A 19,713-nucleotide genomic window follows, 5' to 3' on the forward strand; every position below is an offset into this window, starting at 1 on the left:
GGTGTATTCATCTCTTGGTCTCCCTCTATGATTTTTACCCTCCACACTGCCCTCCAGTACTAAATTGGTGATCCCTCGATGCCTCAGAACATGTCCTACCAACCGATTCCTTCTTCTAGTCAAGTTGTGCCACAAAATCCTCTCCTCCCCAATTCTGTTCAATACCTCCTCATTAGTTATGTGATCTACCCATCTAATCTTCAGCATTCTTCTGTAGCACCACATTTCGAAAGCTTCTGTTCTCTTCTTGTCCAAACTATTTACGGTCCATGTTTCACTTCCATACATAGCTACACTCCATACAAATACTTTCAGAAATGACTTCCTGACACTTAAATCTATATTCGATGTTAACAAATTTCTCATCTTCAGAAACGCTTTCCTTGCCATTGCCAGTCTACATTTTATATCCTCTCTACTTCAACCATCATCAGTTATTTTGCTCCCCAAATAGCAAAACTCCTTTACTACTTTAAGTGTCCCATTTCCTAATCTAATTCCCTCAGCATCACCCGACTTAGTTCGACTACATTCCATTATCCTCGTTTTGCTTTTGTTGATGTTCATCTTATACCCTCCTTTCAAGACACTGTCCATTCCGTTCAACTGCTCTTCCAAGTCCTTTGCTGTCACTGACAGAATTACAATGTCATCAGCGAACCTCAAAGTTTTCATTTCTTCTCCATGGATTTTAATACCTACTCCGAACTTTTCTTTTGTTTCATTTACTGCTTGCTAAATATACAGCATCGGGGAGAGGCTACACCCCTGTCTCACTCCTTTCCCAACCACTGCTTCCCTTTCATGCCCCTCGACTCTTATAACTGCCATCTGGTTTCTGTACAAATTGTAGATAGCCTTTCGCTCCCTGTATTTTACCCCTGCCACCTTCAGAATTTGAAAGAGAGTATTCCAGTCAACATTGTCAATAGCTTTCTCTAAGTCTGCAAATGCTAGAAACATAGGTTTGCCTTTCCTTAATCTTTCTTCTATGATAAGTCGTAGAGTCAGTATTGCCTCACGCGTTCCAACATTTCTACGGAATCCAAACTGACCTTCCCCGAGGTCGGCTTCTACCAGTTTTTCCATTCGTCTATAACGAATTCACGTTAGTAGTTTGCAGCTATGACTTATTAAACTGATAGTTTGGTAATTTTCACATCTGTCAACATCTGCTTTCTTTGGGATTGGAATTATTATATTCTTCTTGAAGTCTGAGGGAATTTCACCTGTCTCATACATCTTGCTCACCAGATGGTAGAGTTTTGTCAGGACTGGTTCTCCCAAGGCCTTCAGTAGTTCTAATGGAATGTTGTCTACTCCGGGCCTTATTTCGACTTAGGTCTTTCACTGCTGTGTCAAACTCTTCACGCAGTATCATATCTCCCATTTCATCTTCATCTACCTCCTCTTCCATTTCCATAATATTGTCCTCAAGAACATCACCCCTGTATAGTCCTTTTATATACTCCTTCCACCTTTCTGCTTTCCCTTCTTTGTTTAGAACTGGGTTTCCATCTGAGCTCTTGATATTCATGCAAGTGGTTCTCCTTTCTCCAAGGTCTCTTTACTTTTCCTGTAGGCAGTATCTATCTTACCCCTCATGAGATAAGCCTCTACATCCTTACATTTGTCATCTAGCCATCCCTGCTTAGCCATTTTGCAATTCCTGTTGATCTCATTTTTGAGACGTTTGTATTCCTTTTTGCCTGCTTCACTTACTGCATTTTTGTATTTTCTCCTTTCATCAATTAAATTCAGTATCTCTTCTGTTACCCAAGGATTTCTAGTAGCCCTCGTCTTTTTACCTATTTGATCCTCTGCTGCCTTCACTATTTCGTTCTTCAAAGCTACCCATTCTTCTTCTGCTGTATTTCTTTCCCCCATTCCTGTCAATTGTTCCCTTATGCTCTCGCTGAAACTCTCTACAACCTCTGGTTCTTTCAGTTTATCCAGGTCCCATCTCCTCAAATTACCACCTTTTTGCAGTTTTAATCTACAGTTTATAACCAGCAGATTGTGGTCAGAGTCCACATCGACCTCTGGAAACTCCCATTCCATATTCACCTACTACATTTCCTTATCTTCCTTTTCCTACGATCGAGTTCCAGTCACCCATGACTATTAAATTTTTGTCTCCCTTCACTATCTGAATAATTTCTTTTATCTCATCATACATTTCATCAATTTCTTCATCATCTGCGGAGCTAGTTGGCATATAAACTTGTACTACTGTGGTAGGCATGGGCTTCGTATCTATCTTGGCCACAATAATGCGTTCACTATGCTGTTTGTAGTAGATTACCCAAATTCCTATTTTTTTTATTCGTTATTATACCTACTCCTGCATCACCACTATTTGATTTTGTGTTTAGAACACTGTATTCACCTGACCACAAGTCTTGTTTCTCCTGCCACTGAACTTCACTAATTCCCACTGTATCTAACTTTAACCTATCCATTTCCCTTTTTAAATTTTCTAACCTACCTGCCCGATTAAGGGATCTGACATTCCATGCTTCGATCTGTAGAATGCCAGTTTTCTTTCTCCTGATAGCAACGTCTCCTTGAGTAGTCCCCGCCCAGAGATCCGAATGGGGGACTATTTTACCTCTGGAATATTTTACCCAAGAGGACGCCATCATCATTTAATCATACAGTAAAGCTGCATGCCCTCGGGAAAAATTGCTGCTGTAGTTTCCCCTTGCTTTCAGCCGTTCGCAGTACCAAAACAGCAAGGCTGTTTTGTTTAGTGTTACAGGGCCAGATCAGTCAATCATCCAGACTGTTGCCCCTGCAACTACTGAAAAGGCTGCTGCCCCTCTTCAGGAACCACACATTTGTCTGGCCTCTCAACAGATACCCCTCCGTTGTGGTTGCACCTACGTTACGGCTATCTGTATCGTTGAGGCACGCAAGCCTCCCCACCAACGGCAAGGTCCATAGTTCATGGGGGGGGGGGGGGGGGCACTTCATATTATTTCATGTATATTGAGGCCCACCAGTGAACAAGGCCGATACCTGCACTTTTTCCCTCTTTTTTGAGGTGGTTAGGCCCACCAGTTAACAAGACCGATACCTGCACTTTTTTCCTCACTTTTGAGGTGGATGTGCTTCCAGAGGAGGTCAAAATCATTGTTTTTTGCTGCAGTGCGAAGCTAAATTTCCCACCTCTCATGTGGGGCTGTAAATGTCTCTGCTTTGGGTGTATGTCTCCCCATTGTACATATGACACAACCATACATCTATTTTAATTATGCGAATGACCACCCTCCTCTATCCCCAAAAAGTGCCACCCTAACCAAGGAATGGAAAATCCAGGAATTCTCACTTTTAAGCTCAGAAAAATACTTGTTTTTATCCAGTCTGTGATATCAGATTCCACTGCTACTGTGACCATACCATCGGCAATGCCTGTTGTTTTTGCTCCCTCGAAGTCGACCTCTGGGAGAGTTGATAGGCCCCCCTCTATAGTGTTTCCTGTGCCACCATCTTCGGGAATCATTCTCCACACCTGGCAAGAGAAGAAACATCCTCCCGTGGCATCTACTGGTAACAGGACCCCCCCCTCCCCCCCTTTCAGGACAGTCCCCTCAGAAATCTACATACCACTGATCCAACATGACCCAGTGGCTCGAGAACCCGACTGTGGGTCCCAGTGCCGCTTACTCTTTGTCCATTCCTACACCAGCAATGGATAAGCAGGTCCTCACACGATCCTTGACTGCCAAAAGCTGTGAAAGAGAAAAAGAAGAAATCTCTTAAGGAGGCTTCTCTGCCAACACCTGAGGTGTCAGATCCCCACATGTCGTCATATTTCGAATTGATATCTGTTGATGTTCGTTCCACCACCACTGGTGACATTCACACCTAAGCAGAACACCTTCCATGTGATAATTCAATGGAACTGCAATGGATGTTATTGTCATCTGAGAGGACTACAACAATGAATGAGGCAGACAATTACTTGCCTTGAGATGACTGTCTTAATCAAACAAGTGTCACTTTGCCCCAGCCCCCTTTCTCACTTTTTTCTATTTGAGTATGCCATTGTGCACCACCCCTCGTGGGGAAGTACCACTTCAACTGGTTGGGCTTTCTAATTAATCAGCTTAAACCTTGATCTGTCTTTTCTCAATGATGGTACTTCTACGCACTTTATTGGCACCCCTGGCAACTTTTTGGATATCAGCCTTATGATCTCTCCCTCCTGTCAGATGGCTTCACCACAGCGGACACTGCATGACAATCTTTATGACAATGACCACTTTCTGGTGATCCTTGTCACTGCCTGATGGACCACTTGCCACACTGGGCTCTTCAGAGAGCCAACAGACAGTGATATTATACCTTCATCACTAACTTTGTGCCCCATCCTTCAGATAATGTAAGAGAGGTTGCAGGAGATGTCTCTGACATGATCCCGTGCTGCTGGAAATTTTATCCAACTTTCTATGGGCTCACTCGTCCACCAGCCAGTACCAATCGGACTGAAGGCACTTGGACAGTTATTCAGGATCACTGAAGGGCCTGCATTGTCTCAAGCAACATCAGTTGTAGACCACTCTCATCACTTTGAAGTGGCTCCACACTAATTCTTGCTGTCCAATTAAATGCAGTAAGAAGGGATTCTGGGAGTGTTACACCTCATCCTTGGGAATCCTAGGTGTGGGCCAAGCTCCGTAATCTACTGAGTCACTTAATATCAACAACTGTCAATGGTCTCCTCGTTCATGACAGTATATCTACCAATGTTTCGGTTCTTGCTGAACACCTCGTGACACACTTTGCAGTAGCATTGGCATTCTTTTCTTATCCAGCCGCCTTTCGAATGTTCAAGACATGCTGAATTATGTAATAAATCTTTCACTAACTAGGAACTGCTTCAGGCTCTTCATAATCAGATGCTCCAACATTGGAATGCTACTCAGACTCCATCTACTTAGGGTCTTTAACTGTGTTTGGCTAGAAGGTGTTTTCCTTTCACACTTCCCAGGTAGTATCATTGTTCCTCTCCTTAAACCAGACAAAAACCCAACATCCATTGACAGCTACTGACCAGTTAGCCTCAGCAGTGTGCTCAGAAAACTGCTTCACAGGATGGTAGCTGGACAGTTATGCAACCAACCGTCTGGTTATGTTGGAAATAGCATCTGACAGGCTTTTTCTAGATGCCAACTTTTCACTGCAGTTTTTTTAGAACTACATAAGGCGTACAGCACTGCTTGATGCCATCATATTTTACTTACACACCATGACTGGGGCAGTAAAGGGCACTTAAGGCTCCTTACCATTTCTTATTTGTCAGTTATTGTCTCATCTGTTGTTTCATGTTAGAGATTGTACATCTGTAAGTTCACTATGTGTCTAGGAGAACAGCATCATGCAGGGCTCTGTGCTGAGAGTTACACTCTTCAGTGTGTCCATTTGTAGGCTAGTGACCTCTGTCACCCATCTGCTGTATGTGGACTACTTTTGTATTTCGTATAGCTCTCAATCTGTAGTCTCGGCTGAATGGCAGCTCCAAGGAGTCATCTGAAGGATCTCCTTTTCACATGGCTTCCATTTCTCACCTGCAAAATCACAAGTCATTTATTTCTGCTGTCGTAGCATGGTCCATATTGGTCCAGCACTCTACTTGGGTACTTGGAGATTGTTACACCATGCGAAGTTTTGGAGTTTTGGGCCTCTGCTTTGATAAAAAGCTGACATGGCAACCCCGTATTTGTAAATAAAGGCCAGCTGAATGTGAAAGCTTAATACTCTCTGCTCCCTTGCCCACATTTTTGGGATGCAGATCATGCTACTCTATGCCATATTGACTAGACCCTGAACTTGTTCTGATTGTACTATGATTGCCAGGTGTGTGGCTGAGCTGAACATTCGGTTTTGAAACTATTGGGTCCAGTGGGAAATTTTGGCAGAAATAACAGAGGTCATATGTTAATTAAATTTGCTAAGAACAAAATGTTTGTCCTTAATACATTCTTCCAAAAGAAAACATACAAGACATAGATGTGGTAAGCACCAAGTAGAACTAAAAATAAAATTGGTCATATTTTACAGTTAAAAAATACTACAGTATGTGTGTAAAACAGATACAAAACTATAAAGAAGTTATCTAAGAAAAATGAGGTGTATCAAATTAAACTAAGCAACAAGTTCAGCACATTAGAAAATGAAAGCTGTGCAAACATAGGCTAAAGGGAACAAAAGTGTTTATCTGAACTGCAAAAGCTGGATAGGTACAAAGAGATCAAAAGGAAATAATCTCAAATGTAGTGAAGTAATTATTAGTTTCAAGCAAACCCTAATATAAATATGGTACAATATGCTGAAATAAACAAATCTATTTGGAAATTTTTGAGAGGATGTGAAAGGATGGATGCAGATGTGAAAGGATGGATGCAGAAGTGATAAGAGAAACAATTGAAAACAATAAGAGGATGAAAAAGACAAAATAAAAACTTATATTCACTAGACACATTTAATCAGTTACTGATTCACAGCCTCTGCCATATGGGTACACTTCCCACCAACACCGGCTTTTCTGAATTGCGCAGGGAACTTTCCCTGCAATACATCCTACATTCCCTTAACCCTCCTGGCCTCAACCTTCATTAGTCACTGTCCTCACCCATCCAGCCCCCTCCCTGTTCCCATTCCAGCACTACACAGCCATCATTTCACTGACACACCCAGTCTTTTAATTTATTTTTATTTTTATTTCTCTCCTTTCCACTACTTACCCCCTCCCCCCTCCGCACCTTCTCTCTTACCTTCCATCTAAACTGCAACACTTCACTGTCCGCCACTCCCACCATGCTATCCCTCCCCCTCCCCGCCTCAGCCTCCTCCTACCCCCACCCAGTCACCACTCTCATCATGCACTGGTGATGCTGCTCGCACTGTAGTTTCAGCTCTCTGAGAGCGCGGATGTGTGTGCAAGTTACGCTTGTGTGTGTGTGTGTGTGTGTGTGTGTGTGTGTGTGTGTGTGTGTGTGTGTGTACTGCTGACAAAGGCCTTAATAGCTGAAAGCTATGATTGTGTGAATCTTTTTATTGTGCCTATCGCGGCTCAGCATTTCTGCTATATGGTAAATAGCATTTTTCCTTCTCTCATATTGTTTAATCAGTTAAGGTAGATTTGGACCAGGTAGTAAGGGGGATGGATGTACTTCCTTCATTACTGATTCCACAATTCCTGGACACCAACACTATAATAGTGAGTGTTGCATCATTTTTATTTAGTTACAGTGTAATAGTTGTGTAATTTTGCTTGAGTAGAAAAAATTTGAATGTAAATACTAGAAAAAAAACTATTAACCACATTCTGCAGACCAGTAAGATAATTATTTAACTAAAATAAACTAGATGACTTGAACCATGCAGATATTAGTGTTACTTTTTAAATACTTATTCAATTATGTGTATTATTATTGTGTGGAACCTGTATAAATAATTTTTATGTTTTGTCCCCCCCTCTCCCCCCCTCCGTCCATCTCCCTGTGTTCCTTCCTCAGTTGAAGACGTATGACATACAGGCATGGCAACGCGCTGATCAACCAAGTATAACAGTTCTATAGTTTGAACTCTTTGATAATATTGTGTGGTTGGTTGCAGGACAAGGAGGTACTTGTAGATGGCCGCATAACAAGTTTAGTATGTATTCGAGATGAGTTAATGTTGGCAACCTCATTGGGACATGTATTGAGATATAAATGGGATGGGAGTCAGAACCGTGATTACTGTTTAGATTTAAAAAGAGTGCCATTTTGCATAGACCAGCAAGTATCTAAAGGTGAGATACTTTTTGTAAATAGTTAATTCCCTGGTCTTAAATGAAAAGTGCCTTATTGATGTTTGTGATTACAGCTGTGCCCATCTTAGAAGTGAATGTCCATGTCATTGACATAGAGTATTCTCCATTGGTTGGTGGTTTTGCAGTTGTTCTTAGTGATGGAAGGGCAGCTTTCCTTACAGCTCCGTCTTTGAAATTTGACCCGAATGTAAGTTATTTCCAAAATCTTGTTTTGATTGTTATGTGAATCTTCAGCTTCATCTCACTATTATTATATATTGCTCTGACTTGATTTATTTACTTTACTTAATCTTTGTTTTGCATGCCAACACTTATGCATAAATAGAATGACTACTGTTTCTCTCTCTCTCTCTCTCTCTCTCTCTCTCTCTCTCTCTCTCTCTCTCCAGGTAAGAGTAGGTATTAGAATTATGCTTTTTTTATTAAAAATCTTGAAATGTGTGAATTGCAGTTATTATTTTTTAATATTTTTGTTATAATTTATTATGAGTTTTGTTTTGTTACATTGCCAATTATTTAAGCATCCCCTGGGACTCTCAGAGGAAGAGCTGGTAAGCAGACAGCCAATACGTAAATTCAGTATTGTATTGTAACTTGTCTCAAATATAGGTTAGGTGACCTAACTTTAGTACATAATAGATCTTTGCAAGACATAAAGCTCCAAAAATATTTTGACACTGAATCTCAAGCTTTTGCTCTAACATGGTTTATTCTTCAGGAGCTATGGAGGAAAAAGCAATGGGAACAGTGGAATGAGATGAAGGTGGTTTGATTTTCAAACTGTCAAGAGCCACTTCTTGAGAGAAATATCGAGGAAATTCAAGGATCAAAGTGCAACATATTTTTAACACTGGAAACAAAAATATGTCATTAAAATTCTTGAGAAGAAATAGAGCACCAAAAAGAGACAGTTGGATCTTCAATAAGAAATTAAGCACAATCAGCAGAAAATGACGAGGAGGATAGAAATAACACCTAACAAAATGGAGCAAATCACATGTGTGAGGTTGGAAAGTACCTTATGTGAAGAAAATGGGTTAATGATATTTCAGATAAAAAAATAAAATGTGAGAAATTAGATTTGCTTGAAGTTACTGGGGGTTTGCTAAAGTGCCACATTTACTTCGATTTCATCTCACAGCTTTTGTAAGTCTGAGTAGTGTAGTGGTTAAGGTATTACAATCAGCCACTGACTACTTATTCAGTTTTGTAGAGCATAAATGCCCTTTCAAAATGTTTGCTTTGAGTTGCAGCCACCACTGAGAGATACGTTGAGGTGACAAATCCTAATATCATGTTGGACCTCTTTTTGCCCGGGGTAGTGCAACAGCTCGATGTGGCATGGACACGACAAGTCGTTGGAAGTGCTCTGCAGAAATATTGAGCCACACTGCCTCTGTAGGTGTCCATAATTGTGAACATGTTGGCGTTGCAGGATTTAACTGACGTTTCGGTTATAAATGCTTAGTGGGTGGCCAAATCAATCACTCAAATTGTCCAGAATATTCTTCAAACAAATCTTGGACAATTGTGTCCCGGTTACATGGTGCATTCTCGTTCATAAGAAGTCCATTGTTGTTTGGGAACATGAAGTCCAAGAATGGCTGGCTGCATATGGTCTCCAAGTAGCTGAACATAACCGTTTCAGTCAATTATTAGTTCTGTTGGATCAGAGGGCCCAGTCCACTCCACGTAAACACCGCCCTCACCATAACAGATCTACCACCAGCTCGCACAATGCCTTGTTGAAAACTTGGGTTCATGGCTTCAAGGGGTCTTCACCACACATGAACCCTACTAGCAGCTCCTACCAGTTGAAATCGGGACTCATCTGATCAGGCCACAGTTTTTCAGTCGTCTAAGATCCAACCAATATTGTCACAAGGCCAGGAGAGGCATTGCAGGCGATGTTATGCTGTTAGAAAAGGCACTTGTGTCAGTTGTCTGCTGCCATAGTCCATTAGCACTAAATTTCGCCGCACTGCCCTAACAGGTATGTTCGTCACATGTCCCACTGTGATTTCTGTGGTTTTTCACAGTTTTGGTTATCTGTATGCATTCACAACTCTACACAAACTCTGGAAAGTCCAGGAAGGATTTGTGACAGTCTTTTTGTTGAGCTTATCTGCGACTCAGCATCTCCACTGTATGGTGAATATTGTGTACACAAACACTGCTGCTCTTTGTTGTTAAGTGAAGCAGTTTTCCACTGTGTTGTCCATGTTGTGATGTAATGTCTGACATTTTATATTATAGGCACATTTTTGTTGTTATGGCTCTCAGAATATTGAATTCTTTAATGATTTCCAACATGGAATGTCCAATGTGCCTAATTCCAACTACAGTTCGGCGTTCGATGTCTAACAATTCCCTTCGTGCAATTAATGTGTACAGCGATATGCCCAACCTGTATCTTATGTGGTGTGCTATAGAGTACTATATTAGTACTATATTCAGTATATTGTGTTTGCTCTTGCTATTACAATTGCCTACACAATTTCTGGCAAATAACAACATGATATTCTGAAGTTTCCTCTTAACCAGTCCAGTTAACTCATGATAAACAGACCTGAACTTATAAGGAGGGAACTGATGCCTGTAAGCAGCATTAGGAAGGTAGTGAAATATTTCTTCTTAGCAAGTGCAACAAGAAACAAATTACAGAATAGTGCAACCAGTCTCAACTATTCATTTCTGGGTATAAAAATGTGGAGTATCAATGTATAAAATTCAAGAGTATTTTGCAATTTGTCTTAGATGTGTGTGCCAAGCACTCTCATGTGATATAGGAAAGACCTGTCCCAGTTCAATGACTGTGTTACGAAGTTGTTACAGAATCAAAAATAGTTTTTTGTTAGATTTAAACCAAATTAAATCAAATGAATATAAGGAAAGCAGTGTAAGAAGTCTTCAACGAACATGAAGTAACATTTTTGCTACAGTTTTGATGTTAATGTTATTTTCATAAGCAGATAAAAGCTGTATGTGCAGATTTCAGTGATCGTATTGGCATTGAAGTGGAGTATAATTCAGAGGAGACCAGAGTACTGAACTCAGTCTTCCAGAATTGTTTGATAGTTAAGGATAGTACTGTACTATCATTCTTCCTTTAATCATCACAAAATTGACAAAGTGAAAGTTATTGAGATAACTGATTGTGGAACACAAAATTAACTAAAAATTACTTGACAGAAGAAGGGTTGCTGGACCTAATGAGCTACCTGTATGATTTTACATTGACTATGCAAAAGATCTCAGCTTCCCATTCACTGGATATTGCACAAGCAGAACACCAATGCTTGAAGTCCATGAAACCATTCTGGCACTCGGGAAACAACCCTGTTGCGCCCCTTTCCAGTGTCAATACTTACAGTGGAAATGCAGGTACTGACAGTGGTGCCTCCTTACTGTCAGTCCACTATGTCATTACTGACTGTCCCCATCGAGCATACAAAGGGACATCAGATGGATCAGGAACTAGATCTGGAGATTTAAGATCGTATTGCTTGTATTTATTTTCGTCCTATGATAAATAAAAATAAATGAATAGTCAACTGTCGTTAGCCAGGCACTCAGGTCAAAATTAATCATGTAGAGATCTATCTAAAAATTCATGGTTCCATGGTGGCTCAAAACCAGTGAACCACGAGGTGCATATGCTTGCCTGTTTCTGCTACCTTGCCTGTGCACCGACACTTCTCCAACACCCAAGGGCCTCTGAAACATCATTCAAACTAGATACCAACTGTAGCTGTTGTAACATAAAATCATCCTACAGTTAATTTGAGAAATTTTTACTCTGACAATGTGAATATTTAGATATGCGAGGTTCAATGTATTACCTATTGGTGACGTGTGAAAATTTGTACCAGACTGGGACTCAGACCCAAATTCCTGCTTATTGCAAATGGTCCTCTGAACCATTGGGCTATCTGTACTTGCCTGCCAGACTGACCTAAACTACCATAAGTCACACTGTGTACATCCCTGTACCACAGTCTCCTACATTAATCACTAAATGCTCATAGTTATATTTTATATTTCCATACCAGTAAAATTGAGACAATGAGAATGGAGACCTATGATGTTATTGTCTTTTGTCTGCCTCAACATGTGATATTTGCTGGATAAACAGACATTGTAGATGAGACAGCTGACCAAAATTAATTCCGAATGGAAAATAGAAATGAAGTCCTATGCTTCTTGACAGAGCATAGGGGAACGATGCAGGAGACCCGCACCACCATACTAAGCAAGATCCTAATGGAGGTGGTTTTCCGTTGCCTTCCACAGACCTAATTGGGATGGATGGATGGATGATGAAGACGATGACACAACAACACCCAGTCATCTCAGGGCAGGTGAAAATCCCTGACCCTGTCGGGAATCGAACCCGGAACCCCGTGCTTGGGAAGTGAGAATGCTACCAAGGGCTGCGGACTAATTCAGAATAAATTCACTAAATGTGAAGAAATTGGCATCAGCTGTGTTAAGTGTTGTCATACTACCTATTGCTGACATATGCAGATAAATATTACATGCCAAGGTGTGCGTATCATAGGTCTCAATTCCTCATAGTCTCTTCCTATTGGTGTGAAAACACAGGGTATAGCTGCAAGCATTTAGTTATGAATGTAAGATATTGTGGTATAGGGATGTAGATAGTGTGACATGTGGAATTTTGGGTTGGTCTGGGAGGCACACACGGAGAGCCTAATGATCAAGGCGATTGCTCGTGATAAGTGGCAAATCTGCATTTGGGTACCAGCCTTGCACAAATTTTCATATTTCATCAATTGATAGTTCATTGATACCTAACACAGCTGAAGCCAAGTTATTCACATTTAGTGAATTTATTTTGAAGTTATTTTGGTTGTCTATCTTTTGTCAACGATGTCTGTCCATTCACACATGCAAGTGAATATTTAGACTAATGAAATTTATAACAGATAACAAAAACTATTTACAAAAGATAATGTTAAAATTGTGCTTAACAGCAATTGGTTTGAACTAAATAATTTAATTGATGACAGTTATCCAACAGTCATAATGCTTACTTCTGCAGATATGGAGGTTAGACTAGTTCACAACTTCAGGGCTGCCACCTGACATGCTTATGTCATCAGACATAACTCTCTCAGAGTGTACTGCACCTTGCAATGTATGATGTGCCATGGGGGTCCTCCTGCGGGAAGTTCCATGGTGTTGGGCTTCCCAAGAATGAAGAGCTTCCCTGGGAAGAAGTGTCTCAGAAGGCTGTGTTAAATCTTTCTAGCTGATTAATAAATACATTGCTTATGAGAAATATATTCTTTCATGCCTATTCCAAGAGTGATTGATTAATACCAGGGTAGATGGATTTCAGAGCAAGAGTCCAACTGACAGATTTCAAACCCACAATAAAGAAAGTCAACTGGAACCCTCGCAAATGGGGACTGTGTGTATATGTGTGTGTGTGTGTGTGTGTGAGAGAGAGAGAGAGAGAGAGAGAGAGAGAGAGAGAGAGAGAGAGAGAAATGTCTTGTATGTAGTAGAGACGTGAAAAAAACCACCCCCTCACGTCTGTACCTACATACAAGACAAGTCAATTATAAATAGTGCAGTGCAGGAAACAATACAAAATGCCAAAAACTGCAGATGTGAAATGAAGCCTGTCAACACCAAACACTGCTAGCAAGAGGGGAAGGTACAGACTAAGTAAAGAAACACCATAAGTAGCTTGCAGACCAACTTCATAAAGAAAATGGTGTTATTAACCTAAAAGACTAAAAAAATAAATGTACAAAAATGTGTATCCAATTTACAGAATACCACAGAAGATGGTTTGTAAATAAAAGCGAAACGCATCTGGTGTAATTCTTCTTAATTACAGTGCAGTCAGCTCAAGACAGATAACCTATAATAACAGATGTTAACAGCTGCTGCAGAAGATGGCCACACAAACAAACATATCAGAGACATATACTTCAGATGATACAAGCATGCCGGGTGGCAGTCTCGTTGCCACACAACATACCTAGAGCACCTCGAACATAACAGAATGCGGAATAGTAGTAAATGCCTAGCTAATTGTATGTAATGAATCCTACATGTCAATGAACAAGATTACTCATTTATTTGAAACATGAATCTTACCCTTATACTTGTACACAACCAGTAACATTTTGGCAACTCAACTTGAAGTGACAACAAAATTAATAGTTTTGGAAATAAAGTTACAGTTATTGAAACTAAAAAATAGGCTAAGTTAACTGGACTATTGTAATTTTTCACTATTTAACTTGTTGCAAAAGCAATAAAATTAAACTCTTGTATCTAAATTTGCGAATAACATTGTGTGAACAACCACTATAGTTGATTTTTGGAGCTCTTCAACAATGAAGCACCCATTTGTGCATCAGTGACTAAAAGTTCATATCGGAAATTCATGTAATTTACGATATTTTTTAACTAACTCACCTGTCATCTCTTTTGCATCATAGTGCTTGTACGAATACAATGTGTCATCATTTATTGACCGCTATCTTCATAAAGCCCTTGTTTAACCACAATCTTTACTTCATAAAGGACTGAATTTCTTTTCGTTTTTCGTCATAGTGACTGTACTGCACCAAATAAGTGAAGCATCGCACGAAATTTTAGAGAGTTTGCAGAGGTAAAAACACATTGCATAAACTTTGTGTAGGGTCGATTTTAACTCGTACATTGTTGTGTACAAAATGTAGAAAAGATACAACTGAGAGCAGGACAGTATCACATTATGTTTTAGAGTTAGTTGTTTTCATAACCAGTGGATGGTCATATGGAATGTGCCGCTGCCCCTTTGGATTTGCCAGCTGATGTGAAATACTTACCTGATTTTAAGAAAACTGTTCATTGAAAAAAATTGGTTTTAGCACATTGAGTCTGATATATTTTCTTGACAGGCTACTGAATTTCTTTTCATTATTTGTCATGGTTTCTGTGTTGCGTCAAATTGAGAAAAGCATTATATGAAATTTTAAAGAGTTTGCAGAGGTAAAACGCATTGAGTGGATTTTGCGCATGGTTGATTGTAGCTCATACATTGAAGTGTATGAAATGTAGGTAAGATATCAGAATTTTATTGAAAATTGAGAACATTAGTTTTGTTCTTGAGTTATTGGTTTTTATACTCATCCAACTGATGTACACGGCGTACCCAATTCTGTCCCTGTGCACCAAGAATCATGTGGTCATAACAATTGTCATATTTCATAAACAGTTCAAAATAGTGGAACAAGGTTTTTCTGCAAATGATAGCATGCAAAGTGGTATGTATATTGTATGGTAAATACAGGATGTCCATAATTAAAGTTTCAGCTTCAAAATCCAGTAGAAAGAGAACCACTGCTGAGAATGATGTCAGATTTGAACAGCATATTATTGATGCAAGGGGAAGCATCATGGATAAAAACAATTAATGAAAATTTGACCAATAGATGGTACTGTAAGCGTCAGAACATGTACACCAACAGACACACAACACTCGACTATTCCTCAGTTTACGCATGAGATGCCCAGAATGACTGTCTCTACGAAGGATTGTGCGCTGATGGTAAAGCTCTTTTACAAGAACCATGACTATGCACAAATAGTCCTGCAAAAGTACCAGACACTCAAGGGTATGAAAAAAGGCATTTGTTCAATGTCTGCTAAGGGTCTGGAGAAAATAATTACAAAATTTGAAAGGACAGGTTCTTTAGAAGCCCAATGAATCAGAGGGAGGAAAGTAGTTGATTTGATGTTTGTTGAAGATGGGGCCACAGTGTTTGCAAGAGGGGTCAAGCAGTGGTGTACAAACATGCAGTGCATGGGGAATTGCCTGAACATTGGACATACCTGTGAGCACGGTGTGTAAAATCCTATGAAATGTCCTGCATTGCTATGCATTAAAAGTCACCCATGTTCAGGAGTTGCTTGCTGCTGACCTGCCAGCAAGACAAACATTCGTTCTGAAATTTCTTGCTTGCACGTCAGTAGACAGTGATGACCATGGAACATTCTGTGGGCAGACGAAGCCCTTTTCCATCCGCAAGGACATGTCAATACTCAGAACTGCAGAATATGGGTAACAGCAAAACCGCATGCATATCAAATGGTACCATTTCACTCTGCAAAGGTGTGTACACTCAATGGTAAATGCTATAAGAGCCCTTTACACACCAATGTCATTCCAGTCCTTCAACACCATGAGGATATGGGTATGATGATATTTATGCAAGATGACTGTCCTCTGCACATTGTGCACATGCAGTGATGTGGCTTCTGGTGAGGCATTTCAGTAATGCTAGAATTATCAGCTGTAATTTCCCTTCAGCTTAGCTGGCCAGATCACCTGATCTTAATCGGTGTGACTTCTGGCTATGGGGTTACCTGAAAGATCTTGTGTTCAGTGCTCCAGTTACGAATGTCTTCTTCTTCTTCTTCTTCTTCTTCTTCTTCTTCTTTATAGGCTCTACAGCTCATGATGAGCCTTGGCCTTTTCTACAATTTCCTTCCATTTCTCTCAGTCCTTTGCCAGTAATTTCCAGTTTCTATAGCCCAGCTTCCTAAGATCTTTGATTACGCCATCTTCCTACCTGGCTCTTGGTCGACCACATCCTCTCTACCTTCCTGGCTTTCCTTGTAATATTCTTTTTGGTACTTCTGTATCATTCATGCGAGCCACATGCCCTGCCCACCTCAGTCTGGATGATTTCACTATCCTTCTGATGGGTTGGTCTTTGTATATGATCTACAACTCATGGTTGTATCTCCTCCTTCGTCTTCCTCTTTCACAGATTGGGCTGATAATTCATCTGAGTACCTTTCTTTCAAATGCATCCAGTGTTTCAATATCTTAAGTTGTTAATGTCCAGGCTTCAGAGGCATATGTAAGCACTGGTCATGTAAGTGATTTGTAGATAGTTAATTTAGTGGTACGAGCCAGGAGCCTTGAGGATAGAAGTCTTGTTAGGGCAAAATAGGCTCTATTGGCTAGTATTAATCTCTGCTTAATTTCATAGGAGCTATCATTTAGATGCGTAACTGTCAAGCCCAGTTACTTGAAATGTTCAACTCTCTCGAACATACAATTGCCCATTGTTGTTGTATTTGGCATATTTTCTCTATGTGCTTTTCCACCTACCATATATTTTGTTTTTTGTTCATTAATAATTAACCCCATGTTCCTACTAGCCTGTTTGAGAGCTGTAAATGTCTCTTCCATTGCTTTTTGGTGTCTTGCTATTATATCTATGTCATCTGCATAGGCCAGTATCTGCACTGATTTATAGAAGATTGTTCCCCTGTTCAGAAGGTCTGAGTTTCTCATCAACTTCTCCAGGGCGGCATTAAAGGGAAGACTTGCCAATGCATCCCCTTGTCACACTTCGTTTTTAATACTCAGTGTAGCGAACATCATTCCTCCTATTCTTACACTACCTTGCGTTTCGCTCATTGTCATTCTCACCAGCCTTACCAACTTTCTTGAGATTCCCAGTTCATCTAGCGCTTGATATAACTGCTCTCTATTTATGCTATCATAAACTGCTTTGAAATCTATAAAGAGGTGATGCGTGCCAACCCCCTATTCTTTTTTTTTCCAGGATTTGTCTTAAGGTTAATATTTGATCTATAGTTGACTTCCCGGGAAGAAATCCTCATTGGTATGGCCCCGTCTCCCTCTGTATGATTCGGAGTATTCTGTCGAATAGTATATTAGAGAATATTTTATATCCCAAATTAAGTAGTGTATTTTATATCCCAAATTAAGTAGTGTGATCCCTCTGTAATTGCCACACTCCATCTTATCTCCTTTCTTATATATGGGACATATGATACCCTCTTTCCATTGTTAGGGCATTTTCTCCTCTTCTTATATTCTGGTGACCATTTTCAGAAGGCTTCGTTTCAGCTGTTTGCCTCCTCGCTTAAACAGTTCTGCTGGAATACCATCTGTCCCTACCACCTTGTTGTTTTTCAATTTCTTCATGACAGTTTTCACTTCTATACTTTGTGGGGTAGTGTTGTTGTCTGGGTCCTCTTCCCCATTCGTTTCTTCTGGATTACCTGGTATAGTTATTCTAGGGTCTAGCAGACTATCAAAATACCTGCACCATCTTTCGCATATTCCCTTCTCTTCACTTATTATATTCCCTGTCTCATCTTTTATTAAGCTTGTTTTACTATCAAAAGGCTTCCGTGCGGCATTCGCATCTCTACAGAATTTTCTTATTTAATTTTTGCTTCTCATGAGCTCCATTTCTTTGACACTTGCTTTCATCCATTCTCTCTTTTTTTCTTTGGTGAGTCCTCTTTTCAGTCCTCCATTTTTCTTTGTATTCGTCTTATATCCTCCTCATACAATGTGATCGCAATGTCCTTCTATATGCTTTGTTCTTTTCTTCAGTTACCATTTCGCATTCATTATCAAACCATGATGGTCTTACTTGTCTTGTCCCAATTCCAAGTCTCTCTCTTGCCGATGTCCTCTTTTTTTTATCGCTTCCCACTTATCTTCGATATTGTTATATTCTCCAACATTTTCCAGAATCCAAGTTATCTTCTCCTGATACTGTTCTCTAACTTCCACTGATTCTAAAGTTGTTATATTTCTGTGCCCTGGCTCAGACTCCTTTCACTGCGTTAGATATCCTTGCCCTTACCCGTGCCCATACCAGAAAATGATCTGTATCTATGTTTTGGCCTCTGAGGCTCCTCACGTCCCATAGGTCCGATTTGTGTCTCAAATCTGTCATCACATGGTCGATCTGTTTACTGTGTTTCCGTTCAGTGAGTTCCATGTTCCCTTATGTATTTCTTTATGTGGGAACAGTGTTGATCCTATTACCATGTTTCTAGATGCTGCGAACAGTATAAGCCTTGTTCCGTTCTCATTACTTGTTGCATGTTTGCAGTGGGGGCCAATTACCAGTCTATAAATCTGTTCTTTTCCCACCTGAGTGTTTAGGTCTCTGGCTATTATTTTAATATCATGGCTTGGGCACTCATCATATACTCTTTCCAAAGATTCATAGAATACTTCGTTCTCTTCTTCTTTGGATTCTTCTGTTGGTGCATGGGCATTAATTATGGAATAGTTAAAGAATTTCCCCTTTATCCTGAGTGTTGATAATCTTGGACTAATGGAAGTAAACCCTATTACCAAATGCTTTAATTGATGGTGTACAACAAATCCTGTCCCTAGCTCATGATCTCTTTCGCTGCAGCTATAGAATATATTCGCCTCTTTCTTTTGTAAAACTCCACTCCCTGTCCATCTAATTTCTTGTAGTGCTATTATACTTTGCTTCAGATTCATTATTTGATCCAGCATTTCTTTCAGAGCTACTGGTAGATATAGGAATCGCACATTCCAAGTACCAATACGTAGATCTGATCTACGCCTTATATTTCTCTTCTTCCTTATTTTCCCTCCGTCATTTACTTGTATTCCATCCTCTTCGTCCTTTTCCATGCCAGGTCTGTCTTCCTTCATCCGCCCGACTTCACTTTGTAGAAGTTTCGCAACAATTGTTATTTACAGAGCAGGCTGTCAACCCTGCGTCTAACCCCTACCAGGGGACGGATGATTTTTAATCAGGGTTTTCTTCCCTTAGCCTTTGGTGACACAACTCCCAACTGCAAGGCAGCAGTTGTTGTTTTGCAATTTTTGGTCCACCCCAGGTTTCCACCATATCTGGTGAATGTTCCCTAATCCAGCACCTGGGAAGGTGCCCGATGGGAGACTAGCAACTCCACACCGGCCACTTACGAATGTAGCTGGATTGAAAACATGCGTTGTGCAACATTCTGGACATGACCCCAAAGACACTTTGATCTCTTTTAGAACATACTGTTTCTTGATTTCAACTTGAGACAGAAAATGT

General features: G+C 40.2%; 1 protein-coding gene across 2 annotated transcripts in view; it reads left to right on the plus strand.

The window, feature by feature from the left end:
* Positions 1-19,713, plus strand: part of LOC124798690 (guanine nucleotide exchange factor subunit Rich) — a 305,412-nt gene that overhangs the window by 71,787 nt on the left and 213,912 nt on the right. Inside the window, exons 4-6 of one of the 2 annotated variants that reach the window (XM_047262195.1) lie at positions 7,624-7,801; positions 7,876-8,009; positions 8,344-8,373. In XM_047262195.1, the coding sequence (XP_047118151.1) occupies positions 7,624-7,801; positions 7,876-8,009; positions 8,344-8,373 (342 nt within the window). The remainder of the gene's footprint in view (positions 1-7,623; positions 7,802-7,875; positions 8,010-8,343; positions 8,374-19,713) is intronic. The other variant, XM_047262196.1, reaches the window with a different exon arrangement.

This window comes from Schistocerca piceifrons, chromosome 5, assembly GCF_021461385.2.
Source record: "Schistocerca piceifrons isolate TAMUIC-IGC-003096 chromosome 5, iqSchPice1.1, whole genome shotgun sequence".
NCBI classification, from domain to species: domain Eukaryota; kingdom Metazoa; phylum Arthropoda; class Insecta; order Orthoptera; family Acrididae; genus Schistocerca; species Schistocerca piceifrons.